Source organism: Chamaea fasciata, unplaced genomic scaffold (assembly GCF_029207755.1).
Source record: "Chamaea fasciata isolate MVZ Bird 193981 ecotype frontalis unplaced genomic scaffold, bChaFas1.0.hap1 SCAF_7, whole genome shotgun sequence".
Lineage (NCBI taxonomy): Eukaryota > Metazoa > Chordata > Aves > Passeriformes > Sylviidae > Chamaea > Chamaea fasciata.
Window position 1 is genome coordinate 56,023,043 of NW_027094092.1, and position 17,814 is coordinate 56,040,856.

The 17,814-nt window shown below is 42.6% G+C and overlaps 2 protein-coding genes across 11 annotated transcripts in view; one reads left to right on the plus strand and one right to left on the minus strand.

Annotated features, from left to right (window-relative positions):
- ESR2 (estrogen receptor 2) overlaps nt 1–10,334 on the plus strand; it is a 46,576-nt gene extending 36,242 nt beyond the window's left edge. For all 8 annotated transcript variants that reach the window (XM_066188991.1, XM_066188987.1, XM_066188993.1 and 5 more), the window contains 4 exons: nt 701–839; nt 3,480–3,613; nt 5,726–5,900; nt 7,883–10,334. In XM_066188991.1, the coding sequence (XP_066045088.1) occupies nt 701–839; nt 3,480–3,613; nt 5,726–5,900; nt 7,883–8,072 (638 nt within the window). In that variant the 3' untranslated portion in view covers nt 8,073–10,334. The remainder of the gene's footprint in view (nt 1–700; nt 840–3,479; nt 3,614–5,725; nt 5,901–7,882) is intronic.
- A 4,330-nt stretch (nt 10,335–14,664) lies between these two features.
- SYNE2 (spectrin repeat containing nuclear envelope protein 2) overlaps nt 14,665–17,814 on the minus strand; it is a 174,110-nt gene continuing 170,960 nt past the window's right edge. For all 3 annotated transcript variants that reach the window (XM_066188996.1, XM_066188997.1, XM_066188995.1), the window contains 4 exons: nt 17,374–17,562; nt 16,638–16,727; nt 16,377–16,423; nt 14,665–15,796 (listed from right to left, as the gene is read on the minus strand). In XM_066188996.1, the coding sequence (XP_066045093.1) occupies nt 15,571–15,796; nt 16,377–16,423; nt 16,638–16,727; nt 17,374–17,562 (552 nt within the window). In that variant the 3' untranslated portion in view covers nt 14,665–15,570. The remainder of the gene's footprint in view (nt 15,797–16,376; nt 16,424–16,637; nt 16,728–17,373; nt 17,563–17,814) is intronic.

Genomic DNA, 17,814 nt, shown 5'->3' on the forward strand with positions numbered 1-17,814 from the left:
AATTTACACTTCTGGTGTGTTTTTGGTTTAGTTTTTTGGTTGTTTTGTTTTGTTTGTTTTTGTTTGTTTTTTTTTTGGGGAGGGGTGGGTTTTTTTTTTTGGAGGGGAAGAGAAAAGGTGGGCTGTGACTGTCCTTGCTATATGTTCTGGAGAGAAAATAAATCATTGAATCAGAATCATAGAATCATGGAATGAGTTGGGTTGGAAGGGACCTTAAAGATTGCCTCATTCCAACCCCCTGCCATGTGCAGGGACACCTTCCCCTAGACCAGGTTGCTCAAAACCCCATCCAGACTGGCCTTGAATACTCCCAGGGATGGGGCATCCACAGCTTCTCTGGGCACCCTGAGCCAGGGCCTCACCCTCACAATATTTCTTCTAACATCTCTTGTCTTTTAGCATGAGAACATAAAGCAGGTGACTCTGTAATTCGAGTTTCACCAGCAGCATGGGACTAATTGCACTAAAACACCACTGTGCTTTATTCCAAATATTTTGTGTAAGATGATAATAGCAAATACTTCTGTTCCTACTTGAAATGGCAGCCTGGGACTTTGGATGTCAGTGCTGCCTCATCTTCACAACCCTGTAGTTCTTTCTGGTTTTGGTTTTTTTGTTTGTTTTTCATATACTCACTTTTCTTTATCAAAACAGAGCATTTAACAAGCTGATTTATTTTATGCTATTTGCATCACTTCAGGCTTCATTGATCTCAGCCTCTATGACCAAGTAAGACTCTTGGAGAGCTGCTGGATGGAAGTTCTAATGATTGGTTTGATGTGGAGGTCGATTGACCATCCTGGGAAACTGATTTTTGCACCAGACCTTGTATTAGACAGGTAAGAGGAATAAATTTATTGAGGAAACGGTTTTGGATACTTTAATACTTCATTTTAGCATGTTTGAAGGTGTGGTGAATTGTAAGAGGAAGAGGATTAAACATGGCAGATGTTATTAATATTTCATCTAACAATATAATTTACTTGTGCTTGTAACAATAATATCCTAAGGTTCCACATCCTTACAGGAGCTTAAGGAATGCTAAGCTTTAAAAGCATGGTTGAACTTGCAAATTCCTGAACTCCTGTAGCACTGAGTGTGAAGTTTCTCTGCACTTTTTCACATCTTCTGGTGGTTTTGTTCCCTTTGTTCCAGGTCTCTAGATGCTGAAACTGTCAATAGAGCAACACAAGGCACTGCATTGTTCATTTGTCCCTACATCTCCCATTAAAAAGAAGACACAGCATCAGGCAGTATTTTGAGCAGTATTTTAATTATTTTAAGTAGGTTTCCTGCCTGCTTTTGTTCCTGCCACTAGAGCAGACTTCATAGTTAGCTATAATAGTGAACACTGGAGCACTAGCCAAGAGGGATTTAAAGACCCCTAGCTTTCTGTTGGATACTAAGAATATTTTTTTCAAGGCACAGCAGGGTGTTTTGAACTTTAAAGATTATTTCTCCATAGCATTATGCACCAGGAAGGAAGAATATGGATTAGGAAGGAAGTTTTTCTACAGAACCTTAGAAGGATTTGACCTGTACTTCACATTGGTAAAAAGTCAGGGAAGCAATCTACTCTCTTGGGTAGTCTTAAAATGTCTTTTAGCCTTTTCAACCTGGGAAAATTCAGATTTGTACCAGTTCTGTGACTTGCAATCAATAATTATTATTGTAGATACAGATAGGCAAAATTGACTAATAAGAACAAAAACTAATTTATGAAACAGAGGAAATAAATATTATTTGCTCATATAAAATTCAATGCAAAGATCAGAAATTGTTCAGTGCAAAGATCAGAAATTGATGAAAATGTACAATACATTTAATTGCTCAAGAGTTAATATGTGCTGAATAGAGTGAGAATATTTGATGCATTTCTTCATTTCCTCAAGACATGGCAGAGTGGGAGCTTACAACTGTCTGGGCATGCTGTAATTTTATTCAGGACATCCTGGTATGAACTTGGTTTGTAACTTGATTGTTTTTATCTTAGTTAAACTTAGAATCCTAGAATGGTTGGAAGGGACCTTAATAATCATCTCATTCCACCACCATGCCATGGGCACCTTCCACCAGACCAGGTTGCTCAGAGCCCCGTCCAACATGGCCTTGGACGTTCCCAGGGATGGGGCATCCACAATTTCTCTGGGCAACCTGTGCCAGGGCCTCAGTACCCTCACAGTTAAGAATTTCTTCCCAATCTCTAATCCAAACTTACTCTCTTTCCATTTGAAGCCATTCCCTCTTGTCCTGTCCCTCCAGGCCCTTGCCCAAAGCCCCTCTCCAGCTCTCTTGGAGCCCTTTTAGGCACTGGAAGGGGTTCTGAGGTCTCCCTGGAGCCTTCAGATACATTTCATACATCATCTTTGCAGACAATATTTCTCTGGAACCTCTGTCCTTGCTTTGAATCTGGCAGCTGCCTGTCCTTCTCTAAAGCTTAATATTCTCTTTTGAGATGAGGAACACAGGAAACTGGGCAATGAAAAATCCTTTTTGCAGGCAGAACCTGCTGCCCCTAGGTGGTGTTACCTGCATGTTCCTGCCTCCAGCCTGAAGGCTCAGCACCTTTCTCTTGGGATCCAGTAAATTTCTTTTTATTCTCCTGCACTGCTGTGTTTAAATCTGTCTAGTCTTAAAAACATTACAGAGGGAAAAAAAATCTCCTGTTACAGAGAGTATAAGGAGCCTCCCTTTGAACACTGTTGTTGTAGAGCTTAATCACTTTTTTAGTCCAGTGCATATAAAACAAAACTAAGAAAAAAACTGGAACAGCAACTTCAGTAGTTTGAAATTTGCCACTGCTGAATTTTAAACAAATAGGAATTACTTGTTTGGGGTGTTTTCCAGATCTGAGAATAGGACCACTTCTCATATCCAAGATGGAGAAAGTTGCACTCTGTAAACACTTGCAAAAATAAAAATAGCCAAACCACAAAACCACCAAAACCCCAAATATCTTTCAACACTTAAACAGAAAAAAGTGCCAGAAGATAGGGACAAGAGTTGTTTTATTCTTTAAAAATGTCTTGTTATTCCAAGCAACTTATTTTAGGAAGTCTTTCTCTTTTTTACCGAGTCCTGAGGCCTCCATTAGGTACAAACATTATGTTATTGGTTATTGGTGGGTAACTCCTTGTGAAACAAATTTGGAAAATTATTCAAGGTGGTACTCTGCCCTGCACTACAGGATTTCAAACTGATTATCCAGAATTATACAGGCTGAGAGGGTACAGAAATCTGATCACACTTACAGTCAATCCTGCTTGCAGGATTTAATGAGTAAAATCAGTTTCTTATAAATGCTGACCTTTCATACCAGTGTAATTTTCAATTTAGATTACAGGATAGAGCCTTTTAAATTCTCCCAAAGATGAGACAAGATAGGCCTTTTGCAGCCTCCTTCATGCTTTGACTTTCATCTGTCTGAGTCAGTTCCTTAATTCTACTTTTTTGGTAACATGTTGAATGTGTTTCCATAGGGATGAGGGGAAATGTGTAGAGGGAATTTTGGAGATCTTTGATATGCTCCTGGCCATGACCTCGAGGTTCCGAGAGCTGAAACTGCAGCACAAGGAGTATCTGTGTGTCAAGGCAATGATCCTCCTCAATTCCAGTGAGTATGTGCTTGGCTCTAATACTCACCAAACTGTGCCTTTTATCTTGAGGGTAGCTGGGAAATCAGCCTCAAAACCCCCAGAATATTAAATGATAAAAAGCTGTTGGAAGAGAATAATAGGAAAAATCTCTGATAGACTGTAAAGATTTTTGCTCAGGAAACTTCTAAGCTGTATCATTTGTTGTATTTAAGGGCTATGTCCTGTTGTAAGAGCTGCATGAAAGAACCCAATTTCTGACAGCTTCTCACAAGGTGGGGTTCATGGCTCAGGCTGGGGATCTGTCCTTTTGAATGGGAAATTTTGCTCCTATCCCTGTGGATCCTGGTCATTTATAAAGTTGCCATAAAACCCTACAAACTGTCCTTGATTCTTAATTCTAGTAATACTAGTTACTCAACTGAGTGATGATTAATGGGGCTTAAATATTCCTATTTAATGGTAATGAGTTGGTTAGAAATGATTGGAAGTACTCAACAGCTCTGCAAGATGAGTTTCAGGACAGGAACTTTGCTTTGCAGCCTCTCACACAAGGCGAGTGTTTGCTAGTCTAGGGCAGCTTGCAGTAAAAATAGGTTTTTTCTCCAGAATATTTTGGGGTCAATGTTGACCAAAAAATATTCCCATTACAAAATAGCAGCTAGACTATTTACATCTACTGCTTTCAGCAAGAAGCTGCTGCATAATTCTTAGTCCAGTACTGAAGGGGAACAGTCCAGCTGCAATCCCACTTGTCTGCACCCTTATTTGGGTAGCAGTGTTGTTCCCCTGGAGGGTAGGAAGGCTCTGCAGAGGGATCTGGACAGGCTGGATTGATGGGTCAAGACCAACAGCATGAGGTTCAACAGGACCAAGTGCTGGGTCCTGTACTTGGAGCACCTGCAAAACCTCCTGCAGTGACACAGGCTGGGGGAACAGTGGTTGAAAGCCGTGATGATGATGAGGGGAAATGAGATTTCATGATGATGATAAGAGGAAATGGCCTCAAGCTGCACAAGGAGTGGTTTAGATTGGATATTAGGAACAATCTCTTCACCAAAAGAGTGGTCAGACATTGGAAGAGGCTGTCCAGGCAAATGGTGGAGTCACCAGCCCTGGAGGGATTTAAAAGACGTGTAAATGTGGCACTTGGAGATGTGGTTTAGTGATGGCCTTGGTAGTGCTGGGTCAAAGGTTGGACTTGATCTTAAAGGTTTTTCCAGCCTTGATGATTCTATGCTTCTGTGGATACCACTATTTCAACAGACAACAAAAGCTGTTCTTTTTTTTCCCTGAAATACCCAAAACAACAACAAAAAACAAAACAAACAAAAAAAACCCCACAGCCAGAAAACCCCAACCAAACTCCACATTCATCAGCCATATTTTCTTCAATGTTCATGTCTCAAAAGATCTGTCCTTTCTCTTCTTCTACTCTCCTTCCTTGACAAAATTAATAATCTGCCTCTAATTTTCAAGGTGTTCTGGAGCTCTGTCCTTCCATAGGTATCTCTGGAGGAACTGTTTTGATTTTTTCTTTCCCTTGTCCCAGTTCTCTTCTGCTTTATCAATAATGTTATTGTGTGTTTCCAGACCATCTTAGCGATGTTTTTTTTTCTTTGTCCATACCTCCAAGCCTCTTGTTTTGTTTTGTTTTGGTTTTGGTTTTTGCTGGTTTTCAAGGTTTCTCAGTGCAGACATGTGCATTATTATGACATCCTTAGTGATCTGTAGGGAAACCATGACCAGCTGGATCACTCTGAGCAGTGTCACTGACATGTTCTCCTCCCTCCCTACTATATAATTAGGGAAAAAGGTGTTGTTTTTTTTTTACAACACAGGATTAGACCAAGCATAATATTATAGTTCATAGTAGTTCAAAAAACAAGGTACAGGGGGAGGAAACCCTGCAGAATGGAGAGCATGTCACGACCTGACTGAAGGGTCTATATGCCACATGTCTTGGGAGGATTTCAGAGAATTGCTCACTTTGCAAATGAAGGGGCCATCAAATTCTGGCTTGATGTGGCATATGGGGCATAATTTGTAATATTACATATTTTAAAAATCTACAGTCGTAGCTTTTTTTCTTCCTCACTAGCAGCAAATATTTCTTCCTCTTCTCTGGTTAGGCATGTTCCCCTTGTCAGCAGAGGAACCTGAAAGCAACAGGAAACTGCACCACCTACTCAACGTGGTCACAGAGGCTTTGGTGTGGGTTATTGCCAAGAGTGGGATCCCCTCACAGCAGCAGACAACTCGCCTGGCCAATTTACTGATGCTCCTCTCTCACGTCAGACACGCCAGGTACAGTTTACAGAGTGTGTGTAACACTTGTGTTATGTTAGTGTTTGTTTATTACACCAAAAAAAGAGGTGGCTGGAGCTCCAGAGCACTCCTGAGGGAATCCTGGTGCTGCTCTTCACCTCTGTCACTGTGGGGCTTTCCTTCCTAGCACAACAGAACAGGCAGTAAACTCAAGTGCTTGCTGGCACTCAATGATGTGATGATACTAAAATGCCATCTTAACCTTATTACATTAAATTAGTCATTATGTGTCTGCCTGAAATGCTTAACAATAACACAGATTGAGCCTTTCAGAAAAACACCCCACCCAGCCATAAAAACCCTTCCATTCAAAAATGAAAATCTGTTCCAAAACTGATCTGCAGTGTGGGCTCTGGTAGAGCAAGGTGGATTTTGGGGGCCGTGTTTTTCCCAGACCAAATTTGTGGTCTTTTATGCAGAGCCACGGAGTTTTTACCAAATAACTCATGCTACAGCAATGTCAGGCTCCTGTTTTTCCCATGGGAAGTGGCTCCAGTTCCTGGACCTCCTTGAGGGGTCCATCTGTGCTTGTGGTACAGCACACTGAAATGCAGATCCTACAAAGAGGGGTTTTAATTTTCACTCTGTTTGCCACCATTTTCAATTATTACCCAGAGGCCAGCTGTGGACTAAGTTGTCTCATGGCTTGACTTTGGACTGTGTGTCCAGGGAAGATGTCCTGGGACTGGGCTGGAGAACACAAAGGAGAGCTGGGCACATCTATAGGGAGACTGAAAAGGGGATGGTCACCTTTGCAATAAGGTTCCTGGGAGAAAGAAAAGGTCAGCAGCAGGGACCTGATGGTGCTGAAAGACAGATTTTAACAGTCAGTTTGTGAACTGGGCGTGAGTTTGAAAGCTGGACCTGCAAAAGCTCCAGCACCTGCCAGAGCTGAACCTGTCCCATGGCTCTGATCTCTGCCGTCACCTGGATTGTGCTCTGTGATGTGACTCCACATCAAAGCTTTGCAGGAGCTGTTCCGGCATTCCGTGAACAAACATCACAAATCTTTGTGAAATGTTTCTATTTTCTCATTAAGCCATGATTTTCTATGCTGTGTTCCCCTCAGCCGGAGTCTGGAGGCTGCTTGTTGTGTCTTGGCTCCTTTAGGTTGCTTGGTGCTGGTCAGTCAAGTAGACTTTGTTCTGGAAATAATTGACAGCTGGGTGTGGGAGAGGTGCTGCAATTTCTTCTTGGCCATTAACATATTTATAACCCTTGAATTGTAGCAGAACCTCGTTTGTCTGGAAGCACTGCCCCCCTCCCAGCCCAACCCACCAACTCAGCTGTGCTGGCTGTCTGCTGTCTGTTCCACTGGGGTAGATTTGGTGTTGAGCAAGGACCCTTAGATCTCAACCCCAAACCCCTGAGTGCATCTGGAGCAGAAATATGTGTGACTGCAATGGCAATAACCATTTTTAGTCTAAACCATGATACAGCACTGAGTGTTCAAGCTAGCAAGGTGTCATTGTATTGCATTACGCAACAGAAAGATTAATTTTAAAGTCTGCAGCCACCTGCAAGATCCTCTCACTAGACATGCAGAGATTAAACAAAATACTTGAAATTAACTGGGTAATTAGATCTTCCTACTCAGCCAGGTAGGAGAGGTAGGTAGTCATTAGTAATTTGCGTGTAGTAAATCCCTCTTTTGCATAAAGCTTCAATATAGGGCCTCCCACCTTTACAGCATCCAAGTAGTTTTTCCTTTCTTTTCAGTAGGGTAGGTGCATCAGAATTATTTCCTGAAAGAGTTTGCTTCTCTAAATAGTAGAACATTCAGCCTTAAAGAATTGGGATATTGTCACTGTTGGTAGTGGTAGGTGATCTCAGGGACCACAGCAGCTAAATCCTCTTAAATCCAAATTAAAAACAGGGACTCTGTTGAAACCATGAGCATGTTTTTCTTCTCTGCACTATTGGAACCAGACTGCTGAGTTATTTTCTGTTCTCCTGCACAGTAACAAGGGAATGGAGCATCTCCTGAGCATGAAGTGTAAAAACGTGGTGCCAGTGTATGACTTGCTGCTGGAGATGCTGAATGCTCACACCCTGCGAGGGCAAAGGAAGTCCCCGGCCACACACCCCGAGTTTGGCCCGCTGGAGCCAATGGAGCCTGGGGACAGCCTGAGGAATGGGGCACCCCAGTAATTGTGCTGAGACCTGGAAATGTGAGGCTTTTTCAGAGCTATGGGAGAAAACAGAACTGCTGTGATGGGGCTGCAGAAGTGTGACCTAGTGTGAGCTCTCATCCCTTCTGGATTTGCACATCGGTGTCTCGGGAGAGGCCGCGGGGCGTTCACCTCTGTGTTTCTGACATTGCAACAGCTGCACTGCTATAGTGCCTTTTCTGAGACTCTGCAAAAGCACCTTATGAAATCAAGCCTCAGAACAGCACCGTGGGACAGGGAATTGCTGCCTCTCCTTCTCAGAGGCAGAACTGAGAGGGAGATGTAAAGGGACAGGTTTGAGATGGCAGAAGAAGCTTGGAGAGAGCACGTTGGTCTCTGTCTCCCAGAGCAAGACTTCTAAGCACTGACTGAACAATGTCCTCATTCAGCACGGGATGGTGTGAAACGTAGAACAGCATCATTTGGGACAGATGTTTACCTCTGTGTGCTGGGCCCTGGGGAATGCCTGCTCTGCAGCTGATCAAGATAAAGTGCCGAGATACAGACAACGTGAAGGAGCTAATCCTCAAATATGCAATGGCTGCAAGAGCCTTCATTTGAAGGTCATTTGAAATAGCTTCTAGGGTCAGTTCAGAGCCTCTGCAGAAAGTTTAAATTGATCTGAAATTTGTATTTTGTGAGCCTGTTCTTAGCACTCACATCATTATCTGCTTATAATTCTTCAGTGCTTTAAGCAACGACCAAATCGTCTGAATATTTCAGTCAATGCTGAAATTTGAAATGTGTTTTGTCTGTGAGATTATCATGTTGTTTTATATATTTATTAATGATGTTAAATCTATTCTAATAATTAGGTACAAGAAGTTGCTCTGTGAATATTAACTGTTTGTATTTGTATATGATCTGCTGATCAGGCCTTGTGAAACCAGCTAGAAAAAAAAATCTTCCCACCCCTTTGACTGGTGTGCGGAATTACGTCCTGCCCACCCAAAACCTCTTGCAGGGGGTGAGGCACTGGATGGGAACATGGATGGGGATCTGTTTTTGGCTGCTGCCCTGAGGTTTGCTGCTTGCTTGTCCTCAGCATGCATGGCACCTTGTGCTGTGGTCTTCTTATCTTTATGGGAGCCCTCAAAGAGCGAGGATGGGGATAATGGTAAATGTAAAGCTAATGTGAGGATGGGGATAATGGTAAATGTAAAGATGGGGATAATGTAAAGCACTACTTTGCTTTGCAAGTTTGATGACTTGTTTGAATTACACTGAAGATGTAGTGGTTTAAACTTCCTTTTTGTGCTGATTTCTGTACGTGTTTAAGCTGCACTGAGTAAAAAAAAAGAACGTGATTGAATGGCCTGGCTGACGACCTCAGAGATCAGCAGGGTGGTGGCATCCTTCATTCTGGTAACTGTCTCTCTACATGGAAACATTTAAATATAGCACATGCATGTTCTGGGCATTATGGTGAAATAAATTGGGATCACACCAAAAGTCTATTTTCAGCCAATAAGTCTTTTGCATTAGGGACTTTGATTAGTATGCCATTTGCATATTTTGAATATTAGTCAAACCATTAATCTTGGTGGTTTTTTAAAGCCAAGGACAGTATTTTTTATAGGAGGTTTTCAGTGAGTTACACGTCTATTGTCTGTTTTGATCTTGTACTATACCAGATGCTGCTGCTGATCTAAATTTTTACTCTCTGCCTTTTTATTGTTTTTAAGAAACTGTAATATAGCAGTGTCCTTCTAAAGATGTGTAATATTTACAATGAAAAAAGGAAAAAAATGTGAGTACAGTCTTGAATTTATTGGTACTTTCATTTTGAGAGATGTTTTGCTGTGAAACAAACCTGTCTCAGTATTTCTTGGGCTTGATTGTGGTCTGGCCTCATTGCCTGTTGTGTTGTTCTTTCTCTGATTTTCCTTATCCTGTGTAATCTTTTGGTTTAATACAGTTTTTTCAAAGAAATGTTGAAGTGATGTTTGTTTTGCTTTAAAAGTGCTGAATTTATGTACAATCTTGGAACAAACCTTTAGAAGAGAAAATGGAAAAGACTGGGTATAAATCATGAAATTACCTTCTAAATGGAAATTTGCTGTGGATTGACTCTGTAAAAGGGATATGCTGCAGTTTTGTGCTACATGGTGGTGTTCATGTATGTTGCTATTAGTACAGTGCAAATAGGAAAACATTGTGATTTTAACCTACTTTTTGTCTTGTTGAACATAATTTTATTAAAAGTTACTAACTGTTCTAAAATGGGCGAAAGTCAACAGCTGTGGAGTCTGGATTAATGTAGTTGAGTTCATCCTGGGATGAGGAGAAGATGCTCATCTCCAGCAGCACAGGGAGGTGTGTGGCAGTGACTGAATGAGGGTGCCTGGGTCTCTTGAGATGTTGTGTTTGTCTTGGGTCTGGACCCCCCAGACTGTCTCAGATGCTGCATTCCTGGTGTGGGCATCCCTGTCCCCTGCCAGCCTTGAGCAGAGCTGTCACACTGTGCTTCCACTTGGAAATCAGGGCTATTCCAGTCTCAGTGTGGATGAGTGGACCTGCAGGGGCTGTTTTATTGCTTGCCTTCACTGCTTGACTGTAACTCAGCTTCTGCTGGCGCCTGCCAGAGGTGCCAGAGGAGAAATTGTGCTGCAGTTCTGGGATGTTCACTGAGGTGAGCAAACCTGGCTCAGGCAAGAGGGAAACCTGCCATGAATTAAGAGAGAAAAAAGGAGGGAAGGCCAAACTGATTACCAGCACACGTGAGGAAAACATGCTGAGCTTCCGCTCTCAAGTCTGGAACTGGAACCAGATGGTAAAACAATCTCAGCTGTTTTTTGGGGGTTTCTCTCTTTTTTTCTAAAAGAAATGTGGTTTCAGACAGGTGAAAAGCTTTGTCTCCAGGAATATGAGGCCTTTTCCACACCTCTGTCTTCCTTCAAATTACCCATTTTTAGTGCTGTCATTTTCCACTCAGAGCGTGTGGGAAAGATATGTAGATGTGTTGAAACATTCTCCCTTGAGATAGTGCCCAACAGGGTAAGTGCTCCTATAAAATAGCAAACTAAGACAGGTCAGCAAACTAATCATTTGAAGATTTTTTTTTAAATAAATATGCATATTTCCATAGTCATATTCTGTTAATTCCTTGCTGACTGGATGATAGATCTATACAGGGATCATCATGGTGAAAGGAGATCATCCTTTTAATTGTTTTAAGTGCTGGAATTTTTAATTTTACTCTTGATGAGCTGGGGAGTATGAAAGATACTTGTTGTGTTTGCATCACTGCAGTGGTTTAGCAGAGCCTGAAAATGCAGTGAGGCCCAGAAAGCTGCCAGTTGATCCTATTCGAGCTGCCACCAGTCATCGTCCTCTTCTGAGGTAAGAATTTTTGTCTTGTTTGGAATTTTAGCATAGAATTATGGAATGGTTTGGGTTGGAAGGGACCATCTCACCTGCCAGGGGCAGGGATACCTTCTACCAGACCCAGCTGCTCAGAGCTCCATCCAACCTGGCCTCGAATATTTCCAGGAAAGGAGCATCCACAACTTCTTTGGGTAACCTGTTTCACTGTCTCAACACCCTCAGTGTCCTGTCACTCCATGTCCTTGTCAAAAGCCCCTCTCCAGCTCTGTCGTAGCTCCTCAGGTACTGGAAGCTGCTCCGAGTCTCCCTGGAGAGCTCTCCTCCCTGCAGGGATTTCCACAGAGCCTGGCCAGGTGTCTCCAATCTACCCCATCCTCCATTCCATCCCTCTCAGGAGGTTCTGGCTGCAGATTGTGGGTGTGGGGACTCACTGTGGAACAGTTTTGAACATGCCAGCTGTGTTCCAGCCAGGGAGAGGCAACTGCATTTGACCCTCTAATTTCTGTACTGTTGGGATGGGAACATTACTTCCCAGTTTCCTCTAAGTTACCCCAGGCTGTCTTTTCACACTTCCATACAGCCAGGCCTAGGAGCCATGGAAACACCTTTGATACCTCAGAAAAAAAATGGTTTGACATTACTTAAGTCCAGTGAGGTAATGGGTGAGCAAAGCAGTTAAGACGCGGTCATCTGTTGTGCTGACCCAGTGCCCAAACCAGTTCCAAAGAGACTTTGGAATTGCAAATGGGAGCAGGAAAAGCAAGTGGATTGCTACAATATGCGACGTTTTCCACAGTATTTTACTACTGAAGTGTGATGTGTTAAATGGCACTTTCATAGCTAAGACTTCATGTTATTTATGATCTGTGTATTATTTAATTCTGTCTTTACAGTTAAGAATCCCCTACACTCCTCATGCATTGCTGAGTGTTAGCGATTTCCATTTAAGTGCACGAAGAAAATGAGACTGCTCTGCTATAAAAATGCCAACATCTGCTGCCACTGCCTCAACAGACAAAGCCTTCTTCACTCATCACAGTGTCACATATTAGCTGGCAGAGCCATTACCAGTGCTGACTGCACATCTCCTATGCCTACTTTCCACAAAATGTTTTGTTCTGAGTCCTGTCACTTTAGTTTCAACATTTCACTCTCTGTGAGTTTGTAATGGAAATGACTGAAAGTGGAGCCTTTGAAAGCACTCTATGTATGTTATGGTAATGTGAAAATAACCCCACAACACCCAAGCCCCTCCCTTTCCCCCAGGTGTCTTTAGTTCTGTGAACTGATGGTATTTGTCTGCAGTTGGGTTTCATTCAGTTATGGATTGGTACAGCTGACTGAACAGGCATCATGTAAATATATGGCTTTTTGTTCATTTCTCTCCTGCAGCTGAGCTCAGTCTGCTCTCAGGAGCAGGTAAAAGTGTGCGCTCAGTGACTGAGGGACACCTTCCACCACACCAGGTTGCCCTAATCCCCATCCAACCTTGAACACTTCCAGGGATGGGGCAGCCACAGCTTCTCTGCACAACTTATTCCAGCACCTCACCCCCCTCACAGCAACGAATTTCTTCCTAACAGCGAGCCAAAGGTTGCCCTTTGTCAGTTTAGAGCCATCAGCCTTTGGCCAACACTCCATCCCCTTGTAAAAAGCCCAGTTCCAGCTCTCTAGCAGGTCCCCTTTAGGTACCAGAAGTTGCTCTGAAGTCTCCCTGGAGCCTTCTCATTGCTCCTGGCTGTCCTGGAGGAGGGTAGATGTAGCTGAGAACAGACCGAGGCCTCAACTCACTGCCAAAAAATAAGACTTCAATACAAAACTAGTTTTGGCTTGGCTTGATTTCTCAATGCATGTGCACAACCACAATGGGGCTGTGCTTGCTCTCACTACTGCATCTGCCCTCTCCTTAATTTTTATTTTTTTTTCTTCCCTGGCCACTAAGAACCCAGTTCTGAGAGAGATGATGACATAAAGAAATTGTTGGGGATATAAAATGACTTGTTTAAAGCAGACTTCAGTGTCAGCCTACAGTGCAGTAATTTTAATCAATTGGAAATAAACTATTTAAAATAGGCGTGGAAGAAAAAAAGATTTAAACTATTTCCCAGACATTTTTTTGGTGACATTTAGAGATAATTTCTTGAAAGCTCCTCTTTTTATATATTACATCAGCTCAACGATTTGATATAACTGTTCCTAATGAAAGGAAATTGTAGGCTATGAAATTTTCCTTAAACCTTTTAACATTGTTCAATTTTCTCCCTTGCACAGGTTCTTTAATGGAAGAAGAACTGAATATCACATCAGCAACTGCCTATTACTTCTTGGCAGAAAGGTCTGCATGGGCATTTGTGACAACCTGGCAATGAAATAATGGTTGGAGCTGGCTCATTCTACAGAGGAAGAAACTTAAATGAGCTCCATCTTAAAGTAATTGCTTTGAAAATAACAAATAATGATTGCAGAGGGGGAGAGGACAGTGTGTGTGGCAGTGTGCAGTGAGGGGTGAGGGGGATCCATCTCTGGATACAGTCCCAGTGTGAGAACTGTTGGTGCTGGAGCACAAGTCTGGCACCTCACCACAGCTTGTGAGCTTAGTTTAATATCCTGAAAATAAACCACAGTGGGTTTGCCACCACGGCTGGGAAAAAGCTGTTGGTTTGGCCATACTCTGAACATCAGGACAAAGCAGTTTGCTTCATAAACCCCCTGCCAGAAGATGGGGAATCAGCAACCATCTGGTGACAAGTGTAAAAAGGGTGGGACAACTCACAGGCTAGTCAGAGGCCTTATTTTCTATGGGTAAGCACTGTAGAAAGTGGCTAATTCCTGGGTCATTTTCACTGCAACACACAAAAAGCTTTTGATCAAAGCCCTTACTGCTGCACTGAGCTCTCCTCCACATGCATTTCCCCATTCCAGCACTCCCACGAGAGAATGTCAGTTCCAGAGTGGGAATTAGTTCAGCAAAATTACTAGTTTCAAACTCATAATAAGCATTCAGTGGTTGAACTTTGTATTCTTCCTCCAGGAAATCAGTTGCAAAGGAAAGGATCTGTGCCACAGAACACAGATCCCACTGCTGGATTTGGGATCTCTGGCTCTGACAAGGGAGTGAGTGGTTGTACTTCTTCCAGCACCACCCTGTCAGCAGGCAAAGAAATGGATTCTTCCAGGAGGGGAAGGGGCAGCACTGCTGGAACACGAAGCTGGTCCCCCCCACTAGACACACCCACAGTCCTGCAGACATTGGCAAAATTTTAATGACAGTACTCAAACTGTACAACCGAGGGGCAGGGGCAATGCTGGCTGTACACAGTGTTTCTCCAGCCACTGCCCACACGCCAGTTTCATTTTAAAAACAAAGCTTATAAAAATGCACAATTCTCTCCCAAGGTACTGTACACTATTCAGCAGGTTAAAAACTGAAAAAAAAAAAACCAACCAAACAAAAACTTTCATTAAAAAAGTCATTGCACTATTTGTATACATCAGGGATAGTCTACATAATCATGTTCATCTAGAAAATATGTGCATTATAAACCATTTCCATGCAATGCAGCAATTTCTTATTTCAAAGGTGGTATAAAAAGACAACACAGCAGTCCTAACCACTAGAACACTTTTATGTCAAACAAAACAAATGTGCATCATGATATTGAATGTGTTAGATGAATAAAATACAATAACAAAGATCCAAAAATATGCAATTTTTTTGATTCCACCAAGTGACTACAGTACCAAAAGATACAAGTAACGTGAGGTGTGTGCAGAAATCATGTTAAATGAAGTCCCTCTTCACCCACTTGTTTGTCATGCTAACCCAAAACAGACTGCTATGTTTAAGATTACTGTGATGTCGTTTCTTCATCTAATAACTCAGTATCCAAACACCTTGCGAGCTTAAGAGCACTGCCCCTATAAAATAGTGTATCTATTGCATCAAAGTATAAAGTGTGTCGCTTACAGTTTTTTAAAAAAAAATCTATAGAAAAAAGTTTTGTTTTCCGTACAAAAAACGCTGAAATTTTGTCAAGATATACATTTTTGAGATGTGAAACTCACTGCTTGATTGATGCTAGAGCAGCATGAGAGGAAAAAAAAAAAAAAAAAGCACCACCCAAGAGTGTTTTGGTGTGACTGAGGGTGTCCTAGGTCGGGGGGGGCCCGTTGGTGTAGCGCAGCATGGGGTAGAAGGAGCGGGCGAAGTTGTTGGCCTGGGTGCAGCTGTAGTCTTCCTCAGAGGAGGGGATCATGCAAGCCAGGAGCAAAAGCAGCAGGAAGAACAGCTGGAGAGGTAAAGCTGCTCGCAGCACTCGGTAGAAGAAGGAGGGAGACCGAGGGTGTGCCTGCACGGGCTGTGGATGGCTTTCGCTCCTGAAAAGGAGAAACAAAGAACAACCGGCACCTCAGCGTTTGAGTTAAACAAGTTGGTTTCACCCCATTTTCCCCAGGAGGCAAACAGGCCATTGCAAACAGGCGTTGAAGCACAAAGGAAAGACATCATTCACACTGGATGAGGTTCTTCTCTGCCCTGGCATTACTGAGATCTACCCTTCGAACAGGCCCCAGTGGACTGGGGGTTAAACTCTCCCTTTGTCCTTCATGGTCTGTTTGTACCAAGTGGCTCTCAGGGGCAAGTTTCTTTTTCCAGGCATGCTGGTGGAATTAAAGGAGGATTTAAACTTAAAATATTCCCCATCTGGCACAATAAATATCTTCTCAAGCCAGGGGTTGCACATCACTGTGGAGGTCCTGGAGCAGAAGTGCTAAAGGAAACCATTCCCTAAGGAGCAGCCCAGAGCTGGTAGGCAGAGGGGACTCTTCAGGTAGGCAGAAATCACCCCCACCCATGTGTCAACCTACAAGGAACAGCTGCCCAGGTTTCTCCTGGCACACAGCTCACCTCTGCCATATTCACTGTTTTTCTAGAAATCAGGCATATATAAAATATTACCTTGTGCTGCTGCCATTCCTGCCATCAGCAGTTCTCCTGAGAGCCATCTGTTGAGAGAAACAGCTTTTAGTATGCAGGTTTCAGAAACTGCATGGAATTTCTCTGAAAAGACAGCTGTAGACTTTAAAGTCCAATTGTAAATGCTGTAATAAAGGTACACGGACCTAAAAAGTAAAATCATTATACTTGAGGAACTTCCACACTAAACATGTCAAAATACATTATATGCTGACAGCAAAATATCAGGAAAAAAATACTTGCCTTCTTCATAGCAGGGCTGGATTTCTCTTCTTCTGGATTGTAGACTCCTGAGTCCAAATCATCTGGAACTAGCAGGAACGTTTTGGTATCCTAAAAGATAACACCACCTTCTTCTTTAAAATGTACATTCAAAACTCACAATAAATGAAGTGCAAAAAGAGCCACCTTTCACCGCCTCTGTAGGCGCACAGCCCACTACCCCTTCACATGAGCATAACCAGTTTCCCAGAATAAAGAAATGTTCACAGTGCCCAGCCTGAAGGAATTACAATGGAATGGTGCATACAGGTATTAACTTGAAAATATTTCTGACAGGCCTCAGGATAAGCAAACCACTGCTATGAACTTCAACTCCTACGTGTTCATTACACACTCCTAGCCTGACACCTGGTTTGGATCACACAAATTCAGGTCGGAAGGGACTTCAGGAAGTTCATCTAGTCCAAAAGACTAGACCTCTTGCCCAAAGACCTGACCAAAAGCCTTACACAGAGCTTTATCCTCCCTGCTCTTCGAACCCCTTGAGGACAGAGGCAGCACAACCCCTCTGTTATAATACTGTACTAGCCTTGGGGTGCTGAAGTCCTTCCTACAGCCGGAACTGCTCTTTTCTCAGCTTATGAAGGTGCAAGTACTCAAGCTTTAAGTCATTTTTTTTATAAATATCTTCACTCTTAATATGCTATTTCTTTTCAGTAAGGAAGATCTACGAACAAGTATTTAAATTCCAACTCACCAGATTCCCTTGTATTGTTTTTAAGTCATGAGAGACTTGGTCAATCAGCTGTTTCAGTTTTGTTCCAATTACATGGACCTTCTCTTCCTCTTCAATGTAATCACCATCTGATTTCAGCAGCAGGTAGGCAGTGAGCTCCTGGAGGGAGTTTACACTAAGCTGTTGCTCCAGCAGCTCTTTCTCCAGTTGCTGAGAATAAACAAACGAAAAACAGCACAACAGACTGTTACCCTCAACTTCATGGATGTTCTCCCAAAAGGAGGAACTCTGGAAGGCTTTAAAGAACAACACAACCTGCCTGAGAATGCACAAGGCACAGGAATGGTTATTACAGCTACATTGGAAATGGAGTTCTCTTGAAGAGACTGGTTGTACCTGCTTGAACCAACATTTAAAAATAGTTCTGGCAGCAGGTTTAATTTAAGACATTAAATTTTGGAA